This window comes from Gnatocerus cornutus, chromosome 1 (assembly GCF_029298725.1).
Source record: "Gnatocerus cornutus isolate USDA-ARS CGAHR chromosome 1, icGnaCorn1.1, whole genome shotgun sequence".
In the NCBI taxonomy this organism is placed as follows: Eukaryota; Metazoa; Arthropoda; class Insecta; order Coleoptera; family Tenebrionidae; genus Gnatocerus; species Gnatocerus cornutus.
Genome location: NC_142233.1, coordinates 37,152,796 through 37,177,282, shown reverse-complemented (window position 1 = coordinate 37,177,282; position 24,487 = coordinate 37,152,796). Strand labels below are relative to the sequence as shown.

The following is a 24,487-nucleotide window of genomic DNA, read 5'->3' as shown; positions in this document are numbered from 1 at the left end:
CAAAGCTCTGAATTTTTCAGATAATTTACGACTAGGTTGCTTTACAACCGTACCCTCATTTGCGGTTTCTTGACCAGCTTTGGTAGTTGTAAATCAATGGATTTCGTCTAAAATTTCTACCTGACGGTTTCGCACGGACAACTAAATGATTACATTTAGAATAATAATTATTAAAAGTACTAATAATAAAATTAGCACAACAAAGTTTCATATTGCTTAATGTATGAATTTATAGGTACAACTATGAATAAAAATTCATTCAATTTAGTCATGTTTTCAACTAAAGACTTTCAATAACACACGAATTACTTTCTCGGTTATTTCACGGTTTCGGACGTAAAATTTAAAAAATGAAATTCAATAAAATAAATTAATCAGATGTTTTATTAACAAAAAATGGATCAAAATGATTATGCATTGATGCAGGAAGGGTTTACATTCTGTGTAATTTTCTACGTTTTATGTTTTATTTCTTTCTTATTTCACTCAAATTAAAAGTTCATCAATGAATGAAAAATGTTGAGCAAAAAAATTTGTTTTGATTGGTAAGACTCTATGAAGTAACTGTATATTTGAAGAAAAATATTTATAAACGGCAATAAATTAATTCATAAATTTGAAAGCAAACGGCATTTGAAGGGTTTTAAAAAATAACTAAAGGGCATACAGAAGAAAAAAAGTAGGACAAAAAACCAACAAAGATAAAGATTATGGCGTGAGTTGTATAAAACCGGATATGTAAAAGCAAGTTTTTGAAAAAAATTAAAAATTTTTTGGTAAGTCTAAATTGCTACTAAAAACGCTACTAGAAGCAGATAGTACCATTTGGATCAAGGAAAGAAGGAAATTATTAACGCCGTCCAATTTTGCCACAATTTGTGAACGGAAAAAGAACACAGACTCACATTATTTTACCCATGAAAAAGTATTTCTACCAGACAGAGGCAAAATAAGCATTTATCATTTTACAATCACTTTACGATAGCAGAGTAAGGGGTGTTGTAAACAGAGGTACCACTTGACACCCTTCCCGATCGTGACAGCTCAGCTCGAATTCTGACCAGCGACGAGTCTTGGCACTCGCCTTAAGGGTAGCTTTGGAAATCCTGCCATGCAATATTTTGCCGCTTTGTTTCTTAGTGAATTAATATAGATTAAAAAATATTTAAAATGTCACTACGTCAATGACATTTCAGTTAGAGTTTTGTGGGCAAGTTTATAAACACCTGTATTTCAATTATTTCCATATTTTTGAAATTCCGAGAGAAAAATTTGTTTGTTTTTTAATAAAACTGTTATAACATTCAATCATTAAAATAGCTCTCAGATTAAGAATCTCTTAAAGCATAATCTGGCCTTAACTCAATTTTATTTGGCGGTTCAGTATAGCAACACAATCCATTTCCTAGTTTAGGTTATTTCATCTCCACAAAGTGGCCAAATTAGATTTTGATAACATAAAAAATAGTTGCTTTGTGTCTATTTTTTTCGAGCATCTGCGAGAGAAAAGTCTGTTTTGCTAATGAGCCAAAATTGAACAATCTTGAAAACACTTAAGTAATTATTTGCAAATTCGAAACTAGACTAAATAAGGCTGCAATTCGAGTTCATTAAATGGAATTCACAGCATTCCTGCAAATTAGATTATGCCTAATCTGCTTGCTATCAATTCTATCAAATCGTGGTCACTGCATTAAAAGATGCAAGATGATGCAATTGCATTTTTTCATGAAGTCATCGTTTGATCAAAAACCCAGAAGATAAGAAAGTTTTAATTTTTATTCATTTAATTAATCTTTAAACCGGATATGAAACAAACGTATATGTATGTATACAAACGTGATTAAGCAATGTGTTAAAATAACGTGTTAAAAGAGTCTTATCGAATGTCATTGTGTCAATGTTACGAAAAATCCAAATATCCGAACATGTGTATTGCATCGACCCGTATCGCGAATGACAAAAATGTTTAAAGTGAACCCGATAAAAGCGTGGCCATCCCACGCTGTAAATAAATATTAAACAAGACCTAACCCAAGCAGTCTAAATTACGTTTACTACTGATGACCGGAAAAAATTTATGATAACCCGAAACATGTAAATATTAGATGATCGTCGAGTGCTTGTGTACGAAATTTGCTCCTTTCATCGATTAGGATGGTTGTGAATAGACTTTGTAGTGTCTTGTCTGAAAACGCGGCCACAAACACCACACCCTTGCCAAGCCTATTGCCTATCTACAGGTCGCACACAAGCTCAATATGTCTGCATTCCTTGCGGTTGATTCCCGGCTGTGGGATAGACGGACTTGGTTTTATTATTGGGTCTTTGCGATCTGACTTGGTGGTTTAGGTACTTGAGAGTTGAACACTTTTTATTTTTTATTCAAGACATCATTTATAAATAAATAAATTGAAAATTTTCTAGGTTCATTACATTGCGGAGATCGCGCCAAGCAAAAACTTTTGGTCAAAACATTAAACAAAAAAACTGGAAGTTTTGACGCGTAATTAAAAAAAAATTGATATGATATAAAAACTGTGACTCTCAACACGTAATTAGAAAAAAGTGATAGAGAAATCACGGGTGTTCATTTATATTACAAAAATAAGACGTAATAAAAGATTTTTTCATGGAATTTTATTGATATCAAAGACGTCGTTTTCAAAGTCCACAAATCTGCTGTCGTCGTAATTTTGTTGGTTTGAAATGTACAGTAAAATTCCACTACGAGTTCGGATATAACGAGAGACCGGATATTACGAGGCAATTTTATGCCATCGACAATTTTCTTTGTAATTTAATTTTTCTCAAACGAGCATAACCCCGTTGCAACGAGGTGGAATTTTGAAGTCCAACTCAGATATAGCGTGCAAAATTATCTACTCGTTATAACGAAAGACTATTCATAGTTTCCGACTTTTTTGTTTTATAGAGAAGTAACTGTTTTATTAAAAAGAGGATATAATAATTAATACTTATTTTTCTACAATCGATATATACCAGAGCTTACTTACTATAGGTCCACTCATTAAAAAGTTAAGTTGGCAGCAGCCCTTAGTGATTTTTATCGGCAACAATTGGCAACAAAAGCGTTTGATCTTGACGCAACTGTTAAAAACTTGTTAAATCTATTAAAATCATTCTTTTGCAACAAATTTTTAATTAGTTATTGATTAATTCATTCAGCTTTAAGAATGTGTTAACCTCAAAAATCGCAAAAAAATTTTCGAAAATTTACACTAGAGAGTGGACTGATAGCAATGAGTTGGACTTTAGAAAGTAGGCATTTGCGCTCGTGTTTGACAAGGCAAAGTTGGCTCCAGCGCGACAAAATTGAAAAAACGCTCAATTTTTTTTGATAAATCGCTTATACCATGAGTAGATTTTTCTATGACAACGAGTCGTTTTGATTGAAGATGGAGTGCAGTTGGGTCTTTCTAACCCAAAAATTAGAACTAGAAGTTGTTTTTAATCGCGTAAATGCAAGATTGTAGAAAAAATAATGTGTCTATTTGCTCTTAATGTCGCGCGGCAACTGTCTCTCTCAATCGGCAATGTGCATTTTCGCGCTCTTAATAGACAAATAGCTATTATCTATTAAGAGAGAAAAAAATACATTTCCGATTGAGGAAATGCTGTTTCCCTAAATTGTTCATGTAGTGCGACAGATGTCTTTTTGACCACGAAAATCTAAAATAATCCGTCACGAATATCAAACAATAATAAAGAGTTTATTGGTAATTCGTAAATTCTTGAAGTAAAAGGCCCGAACGTAAAAAAACTTTTTTATTAAAAAATGGTGAAACTAAATAATGTTATTCGGTTTATCAAGATTTTAAGATTTAAGTTTGGCAGCTAAAACTCAAACACTTTGTATTTCATAATTACCGTGACATGAAATAAAAATATAATTAGAGCAGGCCATGATTTTTGTTCTTCAGTTGGTCGAGTACTCACCAACATTACAAATATTGCATTTAAGTGTGTTTAAATTGACATTTAATTGAATTTGTGTATCTTTCTTGTAAAAATATTGTTTTAATTATTACAGAAAAACGTGATGTGTTAATTTTTATTTATTGATACATTTTTGTTAAGAGTTTATGGTACTCTCGAAATTAGACGCGAGATTTATGTGATACAAAAAAAAATATTTTGTAGACCAGTGTAACTTAAAAGATATTTATAGAGATGTGTCATTAAAATACCTAAATCTCCAGGACATCATATAAGCCCGGCTAGCTCAGTCGGTAGAGCATGAGACTCTTAATCTCAGGGTCGTGGGTTCGAGCCCCACGTTGGGCGCACTTTTTTTTGCCGACTCCACTTTTTATCCCCTATTATATTACAGAAGCGATATTCGCACTTTCGCCAAGTGTTCTCGTTGTTCTCGGTTCCGGAAATATTGTTCGCAAGGCACTTAAAGCGATCGGAAGCTGTGTCAAGGTAAGAGAGGTAAAGGAAAGAGAAGAGTCCCTTTAATTCGCGTCTGCGGTATCCCTTCCCCGTTGCCTTTACGTTGGCGGCGGCAAAATCAATGTTATAGTTGCGTTAATGCCCTCGGGCCATTTAAGATTGCCGTTGTGGTAGTGCGGCTGTATAGACACACAGGATATGGCGACACACCGGAAGAGCCCCTGGAACACTGCAGGTTGTTATTGGATTTGTACCGACCCTGGTATCGGAGATTGCTTTCCCCGTCGCCCTATCTGATTGCATTAGATTGGCGGGTGTTTTTTTCCTATTTATTGCCTACATTCACAGGGATGCCTATTTTTTACACTCCATAAGAGGGTAAAGTGATACTACATTTCAACGAAATTGATCACATTTATTCCAAATTTGATGACGTTTTCTTTCAACTTTTTGAGAAGATCTCATCCATTTTAAATTCGTAAGCAGGTTGGTAGTTAGTAAGGTTATGTTAGCTAGGTTCTTTAGCGAACAAGGACCATAATGGTTACTTAGCATAAATTTGAACGGACGACGAGACACGGACAGATTTGCATGATGTATAACTAGTGGTGAAAGTTGGATATTTCACTCGAATATAACAGTAGAGCCGCGAGCCGAAAGCAAGGCTTATTAGTCACAGGAGTTTAGGTATGCTTAAAAAAATAATTAAAATAAATACATCTGAATTTAATAATTAATTAATATTTACCATTCTTTTGACTAAATTTATCTAATTTTAAAATTTAGTAGTACCATTAATTTATTAAAAGATTATAAAATTACAAATGACAATGTCAAAGGATTATTGTCAGATCAACATTGTTAATTCTGGCTTGGATGGTTTATAGGACAAAAAGCTTTTTATAAATTTCGAAAATGACGAAATGACTTACATCAAACCCTGAATCGTTAAATTTGTTGCATATTAATAAGGGCCACTTTTCTTGAACTACAAGAGTTCATACCAAATTCATAATTAATAATCACACAGCATAAATGTTTATTTCATCTCCAAATCTAACTGCAAATCAGTGTTTGTTTCAAAAGTTTCTTTACAAATGTTACTGTTATTGTTATTATAAAGTACACTGGCTTTCAAAATTTTCGCGTATATTTATTTTTCGACATCGGTACATCAGAAGCATAAGGGTTTATCTCCAATTTTTGTAAAAAATGTGTTAAATAATCTTTTTTATTACTCTTTACACCTTCTTTAAGACAGAGAAAAATATTCCTCATTATATGAAGAAGAAACGATTTTAGGTTTCTTTAAGGAACTAAGTACCACATCATGTTAAAAGCATAAAGAACCAACTCCTTACAGGTCTACATTTCGAGGTGATTTTGTTACTCAACTGATCCAAACTTACTCAAATTGATGACAAACGTAGGTATATTATTTGGGGATACTAAAGAAAAAAAATCTTCAATCAATTTCATTAAAATTTTCGTTGTAAGACCAAAAAAAAAGCCACCATTTTTTTCTCGATCCTGTAATTTCTTTATTTTTTATGCAATTTTAACGATGTTTGTGGAGATTATCACTCTCGACTGCCTTATTAAGAGTTTCAATTTAGAAAAATTTAGACCGAAAAAGAGAGTTTTTAGAAATTTTGTTTTCGAAGAGCAAAGAAGAAATTTTTGTTTTTTGACCAAAAAAAAATGTGACCAAACATTTTTAACGACCTGTAATTTCTTCATTTTTAATGCTGCTATAACCAAATTTGTAGATTTTATGTCTTGACTGTCTTATTAAGAGTACCGATTTAGAAAAATTTAGACCAAAAAGAAAAATATTTAGAAATTTTTATTTGGACAACTGTGAAAATATCAATTTTTTTCAATACAGTAATTTCGTTATTTTTAGTGCGACAGGAACAAAATTTATGCATCTTGTTTCTTTTGTTTATTTTAGCAATACCACAAATTTGCAAAAATTTAGATCAAAAAGTCGAATTTTTAGAAATTTTCGTTTTAAGACCAAAAAAATGCCACCAATTTTTTTTAAGATCCTGTAATTTCTTTATTTTGTATGTGATTTTAACGAAATTTGTGGAGATTATCACTCTTGACTGTCTTATTTACAGTGCCGATTTACAAAAATTTAGAGCGAAAAGGAGGATTTGTAAAAAAAATTATTTCGAGTAGCTAAAAAAAATGAACGCGTTTTAATTTCGAAATTGTTGGTGTCACAAGAACGAAATTTGTGGGAGTTTTTTTAAGGTTAAATAGTCCATAAAAGTTGCTGAATTTGGGTTAATTTTAATATATCTTTGTTAGCCATTATTTCTAATAACTTATTACCTAGTTTTTTGTAAAAACATTGTTAATTTTTCTTTAAAGTTTCTATTAGTAAGTGGGACAGATAATTTAATTTTTCTTAGAAGCATAAGGAACCAAGTGTAAAAATATGCCTAAAAACGTATAACGCACGATTTGAAATAAATAGTCATCAATAACTCGCAATTCGCTCTTAAATTGCATATTTGAAAAGAGATTAATAACACCACCGTAATTTTTTAGAATACCTGTTAAATTTCTTAAAACTGAACTTTATGGAGATAAACCCTTATGCTTCTGAAGTATCGATATAATTAAATGAGGGGTTAATGATTAATCTAATCATATTTGACCTTACAAACGTCAGAAAACGTCAAATGCCGCGCCTGCGCTTGACACAGATTGACAAAGTTTTGAGTCTTTTGAAAATAGAAGAGTTTTGGTTTATATGTTAAGACAAGTCGCTCTTTATTATGAACTAGATAAAAATCCCGTCTTAAGGTAAAAAAAAGATTGCAACAAGAAGGGACAGTCAAGGTCCATGTTCGGGACGACCCAAGATTTCAAACGCGGAACAAGATCAACCTCTTTTGGATAATTTAAAACAAAACCTTCAATTCAGCGAAGGATGCTGTTTTTGAAACAATGTAATGTTGTAATGTTTTCGGACGAAAAGGTATTTAAATCAAGCAACGATGATCGTACCCGAGTCTATCTATTTGTCTAAAACATAAAGAGTCATGAAGAACCACTAACATTATGTCAGTTAAAGCATAACTTAAATCTCAAAATACACGTTCACATCAAAGCCAGTGGATGTCAGAGATAAAGTACCGACACGCAATTGGCGACAATGACAATTTTTTCACCCCGCGAGAGGGCGTACTACCGCTGTCATTTATTTTGACATTTAGATAGTTCAGCAATTAAATCACGCATATTTTGCAAGAAAACGTTGAGTTAAAGAAATTATTCAAGAACCAAAGAGATTTTACGGTAAGTTTTTAAAAAATTGACTATAAATTCAAAGAAGAAGAAAATCAATTACCGTTCGATACCTACTTGGCTATGCCAGGGTTAAGCAATGTGGATTTCACAAGTAGAGGTAGATATTCTATGAAATAATCCAGGAATTAAAGATCTTTTTTTCTAGTGCTTTAATAGGAACTTTCCAATTACAGTGTAGTTTTCAAGAGCCAGTGAAGTTAAAACATTTCAGTTTGTAGGCTAAGGTAAACAAATTCCATTTTGACAAACTGACGATACCCCCTCTTTTTCAAAACACCCCAATTAGTACCAACTTTAATGAATTTTAGTAACACAACAAAATATACTGCTCACTCATGTATACTCGTTGACACTAAAATGGGGCGCCCGCTATGAATTGAAATGAGGAATACAAGTTGGTATTTTGCCATAAACTCGTTCCTTGTACTTGTTTATTGACACAATTTTGCCACCATCTCTGCATTTTGTGCATGAGTTCTCGCCTTGATGCAAAGCTCGCTGACGTAACGACGTGCATAAACATCAATAACGATTCATTTCTTAGAGAAGAGCTAACACAAGCAGCGTTACGCCTTCTAACCATTTATAAATTTTTATGCAACTCGTGTTGTCTGTCTCTGCTTGACGTAATGCAAAATGCAAAACGCTAGTACCGTTCCTCCTATTATCTGGCTATTGTTCCATATATCAAAGAACGCTTTTGCACCAAGCTTTGCCTTTGTCTATGAGACTTGGTCGCTTAAAGCTAAGTTGCCGCACATTTTTAGAGCCAACAGAGAAGTTCTTCATTTTACTAATGCAGCCAATGGACAAGGAAAAAGTGAGGCAGCTTCATTTAAATAACATGCATTTTATTTTTCTTTTCTTTTTCTTGGATGCTGATGTCGACGGATGCAACGACTTCCGAAACGAAGCCACTTGCAGGAAACACGTGATTCTATCGGAAATTAAGATAATGTTGCCGTGGCATGGATACTGGGAGGCCGAACAAAGGATTAACAGGAATTTTGGGGAAGGAAGGGTCGGAATTTAGAGTTGGAAGAAATCAATATGTAGGATTCGTTTTTAAAATAATAAATCTAATATGAATGTGTTGTGTGTGTTTTATTATTTCTATCGTTATCGAAAAGGAATCAATCGCAGGGAACAACGCTCTTGTGCTTTGAGACCGAAATTGTATTGAACTATTGAGTGGTAGACGGTACCTACGAATCTCATTATTAAGTTAGAACTGGGCGGAATCCAAATCCACTTTGCTCGAGGATTCATAACAAATTAAATTTGCCTGCAAATATAATTCTCATGTGATAGCACATATCCAGTTACATAATTGGTTAATCGGGGTAGAATTTTCCAATTCACACGGTAACCAAAATTTAGTTAAATATTTAACAAAAAACTTTTGCGCAGTCAAAATATAAACAAAAACAAACCAACAACAAAACTGATTTATTGTAAATTACAATTTATTTGAGATAAAATTATTTGCGATAATATTTTAGATTAACCCGAAAACTGGAAATCTGTTTTAAATTTGACTGTGTGCAAGGTGATAAATAATATGTTAAATTTTAAATCTGCGAGTGTTTTTACAGCTAAAAACAGTACCTGTAAATACCTATGTAGTGGTAAACTCAAATTGCTAAAAAGCGACCTTCGTTTAACATTAATCTATTTTATTTCATGTTTCATAAAAAATCTATAAAACTTCGTTTGTGAAGTTTCCATCAAATTGAAATTTATTCCCTCTAAACTCTAACAAAATACATTAACGAATCAATTTATTGAAGTTCCCCGTGGAGGGAATTTATGTTGTATTGCAAACCATTCATAAAATATGCAGCTTAAGATTAGTGCAGTTGTTTTGAACAAATAGTGCAACTTCCAGCATTTGTGATCTGAAATGATATCGTATCGTATAAATAAATATTCGAGTGTTGTTGATCAGTTCTGGTACCTAATATGTAATAATGAAAAGTACATAATATATTTGCTAAATGCTAATTAACCCCATTTTCCTGGGTTTTATTAAATTAAATTAATGTCTGACCAACTAAATATTTAAGAATTAACTAACACGTGTGTATTAAATTAAAGTAAGAAAAGGAAGATGTTATCTTAGTACAGAGACTGCTTGAAACCTCCATTTGGAATCTTAGAAGTTTAAGAAGAACTCCTTACCGAGAAAGCTTTTCTAGTTAAACAAATGTTTTAAGCTAATATTATACAGTCAAAATGACCACAAACTGAGAAGACTAACATTGTCGAACGGAAATGAGATTTTATAGGAAAAAAAAGTTATTCCCTAGAGCTTTCAAGTGAATGTCTCCGTGGCTTTTTAACTATATGTCAGTAATGTGGCAAATTCGATAGTTTGTTAAAGTCGATTTATAAACTTGACTTTGACGTTATGGTTTAACTTGGACGTTCTCGCTGACAGTTAAATATCAATGTATCAGCGGCGACAGTTAAAACTTCGTGATCTCACACGTTGTGTGGGATCGTTCGAAAATTGCCAACGTCAAGGTTAACGTGTTGTGTAAACAGACTGTTCCCAAAGTGCCGCAGAAAAATGACAAGGAGTAACAAAGTGAGTGAATGGAAGACCAAATTCGAAATTGAAAATTTCTTTTGTTGAGTTAATTTAAAGATATAGCTCTCGCACTTCAAATATAAACAAAGTTAGTAACACTGAAAACAGCACAGAAAATTTTCTTCACTACAGTCGAATATAAAACCTTGTATGTAATTTGTACATAAGGCTTTGTCATGTAACTGTAGGGCTCGTCCACAAAGACCTAAATTATATAATGTAGTTACAATTATACAAATAGCTATTTGTTGGGAAAATGATTATTCATATTAATGGGTTTTATCTTGAAAGATGTTTTTTTGCGCAGCAATTTTGTAACACTCTGGGGGGGAGAGGGGAGTAAATACAGGGTCCGGCAACACTTGTGTCCACCCCCAAAATCCTCTTTAATTTTAAAGATAAAATTTTGAAAATTTGCATACGCTGACAGTTGACAAAGCTCTAGAAGCTGACGCAAAAATTTGTTTTTTTATCACTGATAGTTTTGGCGTCGCGACGCCTTAAAAATGTAATTTATAGTTAATTGTGAGGGTTTGTTATATCAACTCTTAATTTTTTTTTTTCAATTTTAAAGTATCTCAGTTGTTATTTTAGATTCAATGCAAATTGTTTTCAAAATTTGAGAAAAAAAATGCTGTTTTATCAAGTTAGTTTCCAACTTCAGTACGTCAAAATTGAGAACTACGTTTACACCCATCTGTCAACATCTTGTGTCACAAATGACATCTATCCTTTGGGTCGCTTTAGATAGTAACAAAAGTTTTACTTGGTGAAATTGTGGCTTTGTCGATGTTAATTAACGATTTCTGGTGTCCATAAAGTGCAACATGCCCGTGTTAGTCAAAATTAACCTTTTATAAGAGGGAATGAAGTGACTTGTGAAATTTTGGTGTAAACGTAGTTTGCCGCTGCGCTGTCATAATTTTGAAAACTAACTTGATAAAACAACGTTTTTTTCTCAAATTTTGAAGACAATTTGCATTGAATCTAAAATAACAACTGAGATATTTGTATCACAGTTATGTTGGAAAAAAATTAAATTCGCGAAACTGTTACATCATGTGCCTTGTTCTGTTTCTTGTTGTAATAATAGTTATTTGTTTCACTAGGCTAAAAAATGGTCATTTGGAAATGCAAGGAAAGTATTGAAATCCGAGCATTTCCAAAACATTTTCTAGCCGTGTCAACACGAAATTTTGTGCGCCGACAATTATTAATAGTTATTTATTTTGACTTTGGTTTGAATTTGAAACGTCATTTTCTCATTTAGGGGAATTCATCAGCTGGGAAATAGGTTGGTAGCACTCCATTCAAATCAAACGATTGCAGATTAATTTAAATTCAAATGTGTTTCAGCAAATTTTTGTGGTATCTTTACTTAATTAATTTACCTTTATTATTTTCGAAGGTCATTTGCCTCCAAATCGGCACACAAATTGGCACAATTGACATTTATGCAGCGCTGCCAACTTGCAAAATAAAACCAGCTATTCGAAATGTCACGTTTGACTGCCTAGACATTCAAAAGGTGATTTTCTTCCCGAAAAGGAATATCACAAATCTCATGAAAAATGACGGAGGCGCACAAAAAGTTTTTTTAGAACTGCCATTGTATGGTTTTCATTTGTCAAATTGACATTAGACGTCAGTTAAAAAAATGTAGTGGATCAAATCAATTTATCCTGTTTAAGATTAAATTATGAAACCTAGCAACATTAATATTATGTGTGCTTTCGCTTCTGGGATTGGTCATTTTCGTTAAGCAATTTCTCAATTTTGATGCATTGCATTTATGGCATCCTGATTGCTGTGGGCATCCGCCCTTTTTCGGCTAGGCGTGAGTTCTGGGACAGTCTGTATATAAATAACACATTTCTTCCTCTCATATAATTTCTAGCGGCAACGTCAAAGTCAAGTCAATAAATCGGCCTTTATTTGCATTTATTTACAAACTACCGCACAAATCACAAATGCATCTTCATATGAAGTAATTGCTTTAACAATTAGAATTTTAAATAAGTGGTTTCTTTGTTGGTAAGGTAATGTAAGGTAATGAAATCTCGTTGACTAGCAGTTTACTATCGAGATTTTGAAACAGAAAAGGTTAACCACGCATTTGAAGAATTAAATCAGACAACTGAAGTGATGCAAGTAAAACTAGAATGAAATCTTGTTATACTCGTCCACAAAGAAGTAATAAATTTGGAAGTTTTGTTTTACAGAACCTATGAAATGTGTGTTGCAGTTTCAATTCGTTAGTGTTTCGTTATTATGTAACTCACTTTGCATAATCCGTGATGAACTAGTTTTTTATCAATTACCTAGGTATATTATTTTATAAAAACTTGGTTCATTTCAGTGAAAATCGTCATTACCGCTGACTGTGCAACTGACTCGATGAAAACACTATTTGAACTATCTGTCAGAGAAATTTATTTACATAGTACCTAGTAGATAAATACATATGTACTTATTAGAAACTATTTCGAAATTATTTTTGCGTACTCTTAAAATTTTGGAGCAATACATATAGGGTGTTTGGTAAGTAAAGCACCAACTCTTACCCGGAGAATCAAAGAGCTTACAGATAGAAGTCTGAGTGAACATTTTCTTTCTTTTCCTTTTCTTGTAAAGGGTAACATAACATTGTGCTAGCTGCAAAATGCTGCAAAAGCTGGGCACTTGGTGGGTCAAACACAGCCGCATACGCTGAATCCAATAATATGAATTTTATTTAAAAGTTAGCTCGCATTTGCAAATAATTTTAGTTTGACAATTTCTAACACTAGACCCAATCAAACCGCAATTTTTAAAATTTATTGACTATTTATTGAACTTAAATAATAGAAAATCAATGCCACACACATAAACTAACAAAATTGTTAGCACACAACTAATTTTAAGGAGGTAGGTAAATCGGCTTTACTAAAAGTTTTTGCAGGAAACAGATTTCTCTTAGTTTTTGTTTTTTTTTTTCATTCGTAATTCATTACATGCATGACAGCGCAGTGCTGTTGTGTTCCACGAAATGCCTTGATTTCTTAATTTTTCCAAATATCCAGACTGTAACGTGATTGGTTTCTTTTACGCCCTTCTACTGCTTACAAGAATTGTTGCAGAAAAAAAATCTTTGAGATTTCAATTACCACCTTCATAACATTGCTGTTACAGTTTGGTGCTTTACTTACCAAACAGCCTGTATATTTTATTCAATTTATCTACCACAACACGAATAGATAAAATAAGGATTTATTGTTAGTAGTTTATATGTATACTTAAGATTGAAAGTAGCATTTTTACATTAGTTTAGAATATCGATAATTAGTTTTTTTTTATTGATTTAGTCATTATATTGTACAAAAATGTTAATACAATACAATGACGTAAATCTAAATTTAGTTGATCCTCCATGGATTTTGATACCCGGCATGAAAGGGTGAAAGTTTTATTGTGATAATGCAGCAAACAAAATTACCCGAAACAATGCTTTGAAATTTCATGTCGGCGACCATTGTAATGAATTGTAAACGAAATTCACCCTGTACGTTCGGCAGATGTCGCATTTTTCATGGATGGCTTCGAATTTTCTGTTGTCTTAAATGAATTTTAAGATTCATTGGAAGCGCGGCCCTGGGGATGACCTGCCATGTGTAACACAAGATTGTGCAAGTCATTCCGTCATACTTTCTCCGAACACGCACACACTTCCATTCATCAGAGGGTGCTTCTGATGGACATTGAGTCACACCACCACAGTTAGAACCCATCATGACACAGCGACCGGTTGCGTGGCAACGTGAAATTCACCCTCTGGCGTCATGTGTTGGACAATCCAAACACGGACAGGTATTGTTACAAAATGAACGAAAGTAACTCAGTTTCGCGATCGAAAAACAATAAATTCATAAAACGAATTTTTCCGCGATCGCGTTTTATCGACATCGTCCGCGATCTCGTCGAAATTGTTATGCATTCTTCATGAAGCCGATGGGGAGTCTGAAACATTCTATTTAGGGAGTGAATTTGGCGAAAATGGGATTAGATTATATGAAAAGAAAGGGAGAACGAAGAGAGCGAGCGTCTAAACCAGCTTATCAAATATGTTGTGTTTTCTGGTGAGATGTAATAAAGCCTTCCTTGGACTCTCTCTTGTGATTATTGATTGAGAAGGCGAAAGGGCCAGCAAAGTCCATTCCTGGCTATACGGCCGTCTGGGAAGAGAGCTTTATTCAATTACGCATCAATCAGAATTAGAAGGATTAGTGTAGAGATAAACTGGACCAAGAGTACTCTCGTTTAAGTCCTGCTAACCAGGTTAATTGTCGGCGGGCACTGCCTTTACGTCTCGACGTTCTAATGGACATTAGCTGTTGGATGGTCCAGGACTTGACGTTCCATCCAGTCAAACACGGCCTAGTGCCCCTTGGAATTAGTCGACAACAGAAATTGCTTCTAACCCGGGCCTGTATAACGACTCAAGGGTTGTCGCAAGGACAGCCAGAGGCGCAACAACCAAATGAACTTTGCCCACATAGATCTACACCATTGCAAATTTTGAGCTTAAATGCTAGTTATATAATTTCACAGCATAATGTCTTTATTAATGTTAACTAATTAATTATAACACGAATTTGTTCGAGTAAAGAATTTGTACTTGTATTTTAATCAATTTAATTTAAACCTCAGTGTATCTTTTTAAAACAGAAAAAAAATTCTAAATGTCCAAAATGTGCTTTGACTACACTAGATTTGCATCATTTCAGTTCGCATTAATGGTGCATAACAAGTAGCAGTCAGTAGTTCAATGTTCTGTATTGCCGAAAAATAATTAATTATTACATGCACCCTAACCCACGTCAATTCTACGCTTATGTGTAACACGTTCTACTAGTGGCGAATTGCACTACGCCCTACGTCAAAATTAGCAAAGCCGTCTATGATTAATAACCACTTGTCAATTTTTCATGTGCTGCATTAAGTATGGCAAAAATTAATTAGTCAGTAATTATTTTATTAAAATAACTCGGAAATTCTATTTAAGTACTTAAACTGGATTTGCTTGAGTTCATATTTATTTAAATCAACGTTTGTATCCTAAAATATTTTAAAAAAGATTTCCGTCAGTATGTATATAATTTTAGTATTTAATTTAATTGTCCAATTACTAGTACGGCAACACTTGTGTCCACCCCTATAATCGTCTTTAATTTTAAAGATAAAATTTTGAAAATTTACTTACGCACATAGTTGACAAAGCTCTAGAAGCTAACGCAAAAATTTTTTTTTTTATCACGGTTTGTTTGGCGTCGTGACGCTTAAGAAGTATAATTTTTAGCGATTTTTGAGTTTTTGCGGAAATATTCGCGAACTAAATTTTTTTTCAACATAACTGTGACACAAATATTTGAGTTTTTATTTTAAATCTAATGCAAATTGTGTTTAAAATTTGCGAAAAAACGCTGTTTTATCAAGTTAGTTTTCAAAATTTACACCGAAATTTCACAAGTCTCTTCATTCACCTGTATGAAGATCAATTTTGATTAACTTGAGCATGTTGCACTTTATGGACACCAGAAATCGTTAATTAACATCGACAAACCGACAAATTTGCCAAGTAAGACTTTTGTTACAATTTAAAACGAACCAAAGGACACATGACATTTGTGACACAAGATGTTGACAGTTGAGTGTAAACGTAGTTCCAAATTTTGATGTAATGAAATTGGAAACTAACTTGATAAAACTGCATTTTTTCCTCAAATTTCGAACAATTTGCAGTAAATCTAAAATGACAACTGAGATATTTTTATATTGAAAAAAAAATAAATTAGAGGTTGATTTCAGAAACCCTCACAATTAGCTAATAATTACATTTTTAAGGCGTCGCGACGCCAAAACTATCAGTGATAAAAAACTAATTTTTGCGTCAGCTTCTAGAGCTTTGTCAACTTTGAGCGTAAAATTTTATCTTTAAAATTACAGACGATTTTGGGGGTGGACACAAGTGTTGCGAGACCCTGTATATTTCCAAATAAAATTAGAACGATAGAAATATTGGTAAGAATAGTGAGAATTAAAATGAAAATGGGGTCGAAAACGTAACGGATTTATTTAATCTTTGTGGTAATATTGAAGTACGCCACTGGTTGCCCCGATTGAAATCTCCTTGTTTGTCCCATGGTTAGCTCATTAGTTCCAGGTTAGAATTGGTGGAGGAGCCGGTTCGTGACGCAATCAATTAAGCGCCACGTGACTTCCCATCCTCTTCTATTATTCATAATAGGCATTAGCAAATGAGGCCATGGGCGGCATCTGCAGAACGACAACGACTGCTATTAAACAAACGATATATATCTCGCAATCGGCGCTTAATTATGCCATCAATATCGGCACTGAAGACAGCGACACTGAGACGAACAGCTCGTCATTTCATTGTGATGTTCTAGAGCGGTGAGTTTTAATAATTTTGAAGGCGATATAAAAGTTGATTATGAAGTTCTTTACGACGAAGGTTTTGGCAGAATGAAAAATGTATTAAACGTGTCCATTATTTATTTCCAATCTTTCGGTATCCCCGCTTATTTATTAATCTCGAATAGTGTTTTATACCATCATTCCTACGGTTCCTTTATCGTTCAACGATAATATGACGGAGTGAAGAAGTGACGTGGAAGAGGAAAGTCGCTCTAAATCCGTCGAGTTTTAACGTGCTTCCGTTTCTACATGCATTTTATACTTCGTTCCCTTTTATCTACTTAACTCTCCGCACCACTTATAATTCTCCCTCCGACGCCATCAGCCTCTTTTTCATCTGGGTACATGACGCGAATATCGTCGACTTCAATTCTTACACGATGAATAAATACTTAAAAATTGCGTCTCGGAATTAATGCGCTCGCTGCGAAGCGAAAACGTGGTATGATTTCCTTGCTTGTCGGAAAAGAAACGCGCTGTGATAATTAAAAAATACATTAATATTTTAATTGGACCGTGTCATTTTGAATTTCCTGGAAAATTACGCTTTTCAAGACTTAAATGTAGCGTGCTTAAAGCCCTCAAAGCGAGCGTTACATGCTTTTATTTTCCTGATTGTAGATTAACATATCGTGAGGCAATCACTAAACAGTTACATCCGGTGGGGTAGTTTAGGCCATGAATTAGGAAACGACAAGTGACTGCATTAATGTCACAGTGCGGTGCTCTAATGCTTAATTGTGATTTAATGTAGTGGGAAAAGAAGTCTACTCAATTGATATAAATCCTAAACTTATTGAGAAAGTATAACTCAAGTTTATATAAAACCGTTTGAAAATGTTTTACTTATTTAAACGTATTTCCGTCTATGAAATAAATTTTCTTTACATAACCATTTAAAATTATATGAATGTGCACGAATACGCCACGTGTCGAACAGAAGACACATGTTCAACAGTTTGACATAGCATTATTGCGTGTTTACTTCAGAGGGTGATTGCCCAAAATTATGCCACTCCCTTCTTTTTAACCCTTACATCATCCTCATTAAAGATTTTACTGCTGTAGTTTTTCCAATTTACATTTAAATATCATACAATCTTTCAGTTACCTCTAAAAGTCTCGAACACGGGAGATCCGGAGATTTCCATCTGAAATAAAACACAATTCATTAAAATCAGTCAATAAATTAAGCGTCTTTCTCCTATACTACACAGTAAAATTTAACTTACAGCTTCAATAAACTTGACATTTTATAATCTCATTTTTCATGTTTATGTAACCCTCTGCCTAAACAGAAAAACGTAAATATTTAATTTACTCTTAATTTTAGTATAATGATTCGTAAATAAAAGCTTTAAGCTGACGGTGATGTTTTAACCCTCAAAAGTTAAATGGCGTTTCAGTGGTAAAATGGCTTTTGGAAAATGTAAAATTTTTGTGTTAAACTTAACATTTCAGCATCAGTATGTTTAATAAATCAGTCAACCAACTGCATGCGCTATTCGAATTTTTTTAAATAAAAATTTTGATTGTATTGTGTGATCAATATTGTTTGTAATCGAGTCAGCCTTGCAAATTTATTTGTCGATATATCTTTGATAGATTCGTACTGACAGCTGTCAAATGGTTGTCAACTGCAATGCCAAAAGTGGACAAATAGCGAATCAACGTTGAAGGTGTTTTTCCATTCTGTGTCTAACACCATCCAGAATTTCTTTTGATCCACTTTTGCCACTAAACTTACCTATTTTCACAGTTTCGGTTGCCAAAGTTCAATGTCAGATCTCTAATAAGACGGATTAATTTTCATGGATGATTCGATTACAAACAATAATGATCACACAATAGTTGAAACTGACATGTTTATTTATATTAAAATTTAATTTTTATTTAATTTCCAGGGTTATTAAAAAGCTGTGGTGATGTTTTTTAATTTTTGCATAAAAGCTATAAAGATCGAAACCTGGACATCTGTTGTTTTAGAACAGTTTCAATTATTTATCAATAATTTTGATGCAAAGCAAAGTGATTATTAAAATTTAATTGAGTAAGTTTCATCGCAGATTTTATCATTTAACTTAAAATGCTAAACTTTAAAGACCAATTTCGTAACAAAGTCTGTAGGTAATTTAATTTTAAAATAGTTTTAACTTTCTGTATCATCAATCTGTTTCCATTAAAACCATTTTAAATTTCAAAGTTCTTTTAATTTAAGTTTGAGTTTCTTAATATTGAAATTTTTCGTTATATATCTACTCGTTTCTTACATTTCAGCGAAATAAATATATGGACTATTTAAGTTCTCTTAAAGAACCACCTTAACAAAATTCCTGACAGCTTCCAATATATTTTGGTATTGGAAACACCCTCTATGTTAGGGGTGAATAAAACTACAATTTACTTGGAGCAGTGACAACCTGTGACTTTTAGAGCAAAACAGTTTAACGTGACAAATGGTTTTTCTGAACGAAAAAATTCCAAAACAACTTCTCGACATGGTTTGTTAAACATAATTACCGGTAAAGTTCGGGTATTTTGAAATTACCATATCTATGTTTTGTTTTTTTTTTCGCATCTTTAAAGAAGAGACCTGATGAATGTAATTCCAAGACAGTACTATAAAATTCCAAGAGCGAAAAAATATATCTGATTATTATTCATGACCAAAGTATAAAGCTTTATGCAAATTTATTCTCTTTATTGTTTATTCAACAAGAGTAATGCGGGTATAATACCAGCTTTCAAATGGTAGCTTTAGAGCAAATTATTTTAACATGGATTTAGTTGAACAAAAATATTTTTATCGTTTCTTCAATTAGTGTTTTTCCTAACAAATTATAAGATTGTACAAATAGAATTTACTTTATTTCAGATCACTTCTTGTCGAATTCGCAGAAAATACTTTCAAGAAGATCAGATTGTTGTGTAGGGGTAATTTGCCCTTCGGACGATTAGCTATATAACCCATTATTTTCCTGCGAATTCAGTCATTAAAAAAAGCGATACTATTAGAGATCTTTTATCTTTCTTTCATAGAAAACGTCGATAATTGCCCGGCATTAACTGGATTTCAGTCGGATAAATTTCCGGCAAACCCACCTGTGCTTAACACCTGGATTCGGTGACACTCCCTCATATTTAGCACTTTTGTCGGTCACGTGTCGACTGTGACCTGCAATTACGTAGGGCAAACTCCCGTTCGACTTTTGATGCCCCGATAGCAACGTGAATTTAAATTGAATTAAAATCAAATTTGACGTGAAGTCTATTTTAAGAACTGAGTTGGCGAGTTAATTTCGCTGAAATCGGAGTTGGTTGACATAACCTGATTTTAATGCACAACATACATCTACATTGATATTTTGGTGAGATACCTCTTTTTCGATCTGTACCAGACTTTTTTATAGTAAAATCTATATTTGGTTTTATTTTACACTCTTGGATTTTCCGCGGATTACTGAACATAGGGAAATAATATAGGAATTAGAATTTTATTTATTTTCTGCTCCCCAAATCTTCAAATTAAATTCGGTTTACAGCAAATACTGCTCTAGAGAATTCTTAATATCAGAGCTCTTTTTAGAATTCAATGTTATTACAGCATTTGTAGAAAAATGAAACTAAATAATATAAGTTTTAAATTTCCCGTTCAAAATTTTGAAGGTTGTGTAAAACTGTCAAATGAGATTCTGTCAATGTGCAAGGTCGCTTTGTGTCGAAATTAACCTTTTTACTGTAAAGATGCCTTCCCATAACAAATTTGCATTCCGTGTTAACCTTCGGCACTTCCCTATGGACACCTATCTAACTTTAGGTTAGTTTTGGAAAACTTTGGAAAACCCCTGACAGCTTTCCAAATTTTAATTAAGGTAAACGTACCAATGCTAACAATATTTGCAAAAAAACATTTAAAATAGGTAAGGAAGCGAAGGCTTAATTTCACAATTCGCCGTTGTCTATGATATCTCTATATATTTAGGGTTATAAAAAAAAATTTAATTTGCTAAGTAGAAATCTCTTTTAATAGCAGAGTTAAAATCAGCAAGAAAATGTCTAATGTTTGGCAAAGAGTATTTGGAGTATTTTAAACTTGAAGAAAACACATATCATCCGCATATTAGGTAAGTTCAAAATATTGCATTATTAAGATGCGACATTAAAAACAATTACTATCGCGGAATCAAAATTTCAAACATCAAATTGATTGATGTTTAAAAATTATTGTAAACTGTCCTTTATCTTTTTAATCTTAAAATTTATAAACATCACAGCAAGTGTCAGAAATCTTGGCATGACAATTAATAGCGTCAGAATGACAATACAGCTTGCTTTACATTTTCATGTCAGAAAGTGTTGTTTGAAATTTTCATTCCGTCATAGTACCTTTTAGAGGCAATTAAATACTAGAACACGGGCAAAGCATTATAAAAAAAGCTCTTTTTATTATTGATTCGTTTAAAACAGTAGTTATTACTATCGGCGACACCGAAATGTGAACGACTTTTTCGTTGTCATGGATTTTTCTCTGAATTTCCATAATGTAAATCAGACTTTGACCAGTGGCGTTCTTTTTGATTTTTCTCTAAACATTTTATTTTACCTATACAACTCTTACTAATCAGCAGCCACTACTCTTAGCGACCGATTTTCATCAAATTTTGGAATAGTCTTGGTTTTTCGACTACAGTTCAATGTTTAGCCGATTTTAACTACCTACTGTCATCAATTGTCATAAATGACAATTAGAAGTGCGCCTATGATTTAAATTGAAATTTACGCTAAACAATTTTGCCGTACACATTTCGGTGTCGTCGATAGTACCAAGAATCTTGATGACATGTTGATTTTTAATGTTTTTTCGACACTTCGAGCGGAAAGTTTGAAATTTCACGTTTTCGATTCGATTTTTTGAATCTTACCCCAATAACATTAACTTTCGAATTAAGAACTTCTCTTAACGGACAATTCACCATTAACTTAATTTTATTTTGGAGGTTTGGAAAAGCAGCAAAAAATAAAATTCAAATTTCCATGTTATTTCTCTATGCAATCCACTCTGTTCGCAAACATTCTCAAAATTAATGATGAGTTAGTTAGCAGATTGCTCAAACCCGAAGTAAACATTTAAAAATCCTTTTTTATACAGGGTCTATCAGAACTAGCGGACCAAAATGAAACGATGTATTCACAATCTTCTGGGAATAATTGGAAAAATGTTTAAAAAATCCATCTTTAATAGTGATCAGAAAATGAACAATTTAAACTAACCAATCGTGTTGCTGATGTTAAGTTACCTGAAAATTAGCTTTTCCTGCTTTATTTGTAACTATGGATGCATCTTAAATATTTTTGCATTGTTGTTACACTGACGTAATTTTTTAGGTGACGTCTTCTCATAAAAATTGACAAGTTTATTTTAAGACCAACAAAATGAAATAATAAACTCAAACTTTAAAATTAACAGAATCCGAAAAACAGATTAGTAAATGAATACAGAAATAACAAAAATGAATGAATTAGCGGTATAAATTTGAAAAAATAGGTAAATAGTTTTTAAAGTAAATGTTCAAAATTTCTTCCTTCCACTTGAATGCACAGAGCAGCTCTTCTCAGTAGACTTGCCCTAGCATTACTGACCATTTCAGCTGTTATTGAAGCAAATGCTTCTTGAATGCGGTTTCTTAACACGTTAATATTTTCAGGCATATTTCGGTACACCAAATTCTTGACGTGTCCCCAAAGGAAAATATCTAAGGGCGTAAGGTCTGGCGACCTGGGGGGCCAACGTCTTGGGCCTCCGCGGCCTATCCATGCATTAGGAAATCTAACATCTAAATGGTTCCTAGTTACATTTGCAAAATGTGCTGGGCATCCATCATGTTGGAACCAAATATTGTTAATGTCAACATTTCTTAATCTTTGTAGAGGAATATTGTCTAGCAGCATGTCCAAATCATCAACTAAAAAATTTGTATAAATTTGGCCGTTGAGTCTGGCGGGAAATTCGTACGGGCCAACCTGAAAGAATGTGATGTTTTATAATTGCGTATAACTTGTTCTCAAAACAATTTACTATGGCGTTCCCAAAAATTCCAGCCCAAAGATTGACAGAAAATCTTTGCTGGGGATTACTTTGCCTGAAGACGTGCGGATTATCTCGCCCCCAAACATGAAAATTTCTTTGATTGAAAAATCCATCTTTTTGAAAGCAAGATTCGTCTGTAAACAATATGCTTTTGACGAAGTTCTCATTTGCTTCATGTTCCCGCAGAAGCCAAGTACAAAACTCCACTCTTAGAGGATAATCTTCCGGCGTAAGACATTGCACTTTAGTATAATGAAATGGGTGCATTCGTTCGTCTTTAAGAATACGTTGAACAGAAGAGGTGGACATTTCAAGATTTCTGGCCACAATACTAATGCTCGTTTCAGGTTCCTCTTCAAAAATCTCAATAACCGCTTCCTCGTTGTCCACGGTTCTCGCAGTTCTTGGGGCACCCCCAACCTCCCTTCTGCATACTTTTAAATTACCAGATTCTCTTCCTCTCTGTACTAATCTTAAAATAACATTTCGGCTAGGCTGTTCCCTATTTGGAAAACGAAGTGCGTATTGCTGGATAGTAGCTGTTGCACTGCGATTACACTCTCCATACAACAAGACCATATCAAAATATTCTTCCGGGGTAAACATAATTAATTATTAAATACAATGAAACCACAAATCAACGTTTGGAATGACTGTCTAATTGTCAGAAATACTTTGTTATGACATAACAGTCAATTATTTTTTGCAACAATTAAATAGGTTTCTATGGTAAAAAATATATGTTTTAAGGTAATTTTACATCTACAACACGATTGGTCAATTAAAACCGTTCTTATTTTAAAAGCCAACAAGAATGGATTTTTTTAAACAATTTTCTCTTTATCTGCAGAAGATCATTTATCCATGGGATGATTTTGGTCCGCCAGTTCTGATAGACCCTGTATAATGAAATATTATACAGGTGTCTCAAAATTAGCGAATTCCAAATTCAGAGCGCGGTAGGGGGAACCCAGTGATGAAACCTAAAAAAAAAAATTTTTTGTACTTCCTAAAGAAGATGTAAGCACTTTAATTTTGTTTAATGCGACAACATTGCAAGAACTCACTTCCTGACCTTTCTTTTGATTTCTATTTGTATTGCATAGATACGTTCGAAACCTCATAATTGACGTTGTCAAGTAATGTCAATTTTGCCACTTTTAAGCAGTTTGCCCACTAAAAAATGATGCACATCTAAATGACAATCCAAGTTTCATGTGCTAATTTTTGGATCGTTGTGGTAAGCGACAAGAATCTGCTTTTCCATGTATGGAATCATTATAATGCTTGCGCGTCCAGCGACAAAAGACTCCTGGAGTTGGATGACGCAGTCAATTAGGCTATCGCTCATGGTATAGGCGAGTAGCTACCACAGGTCTGTTATCTGATGCCTCAAAAACCAAATACATGTCCGTGTATTCATTATTTGAATAAAAATCCATACTTTGAATCAAATTTTTAGCGGGGTGACAAATTTTGACAAAATTTATAGTTGCCTGCTTCCATAGTAACAGACTGATTTCTAGCCACGTCGCCGTTCCATTTTTAAGAAAAATTACAAAAATTTAAGATTTGTTTACTCCCAA

At 33.3% G+C, this 24,487-nt stretch overlaps 1 protein-coding gene and 1 non-coding gene across 2 annotated transcripts in view; one reads left to right on the top strand and one right to left on the bottom strand.

Moving 5' to 3' along the window:
- LOC148182254 (uncharacterized) overlaps positions 1-24,487 on the bottom strand; it is a 116,597-nt gene that overhangs the window by 78,805 nt on the left and 13,305 nt on the right. Inside the window, exon 3 of the mRNA XM_088029345.1 lies at positions 17,925-17,964. Within this exon, the coding sequence (XP_087885471.1) occupies positions 17,925-17,964 (40 nt within the window). The remainder of the gene's footprint in view (positions 1-17,924; positions 17,965-24,487) is intronic.
- Positions 4,236-4,308, top strand: TRNAK-CUU (transfer RNA lysine (anticodon CUU)). Its single transcript has one exon. It is a non-coding gene; the product is annotated as a tRNA-Lys (tRNA).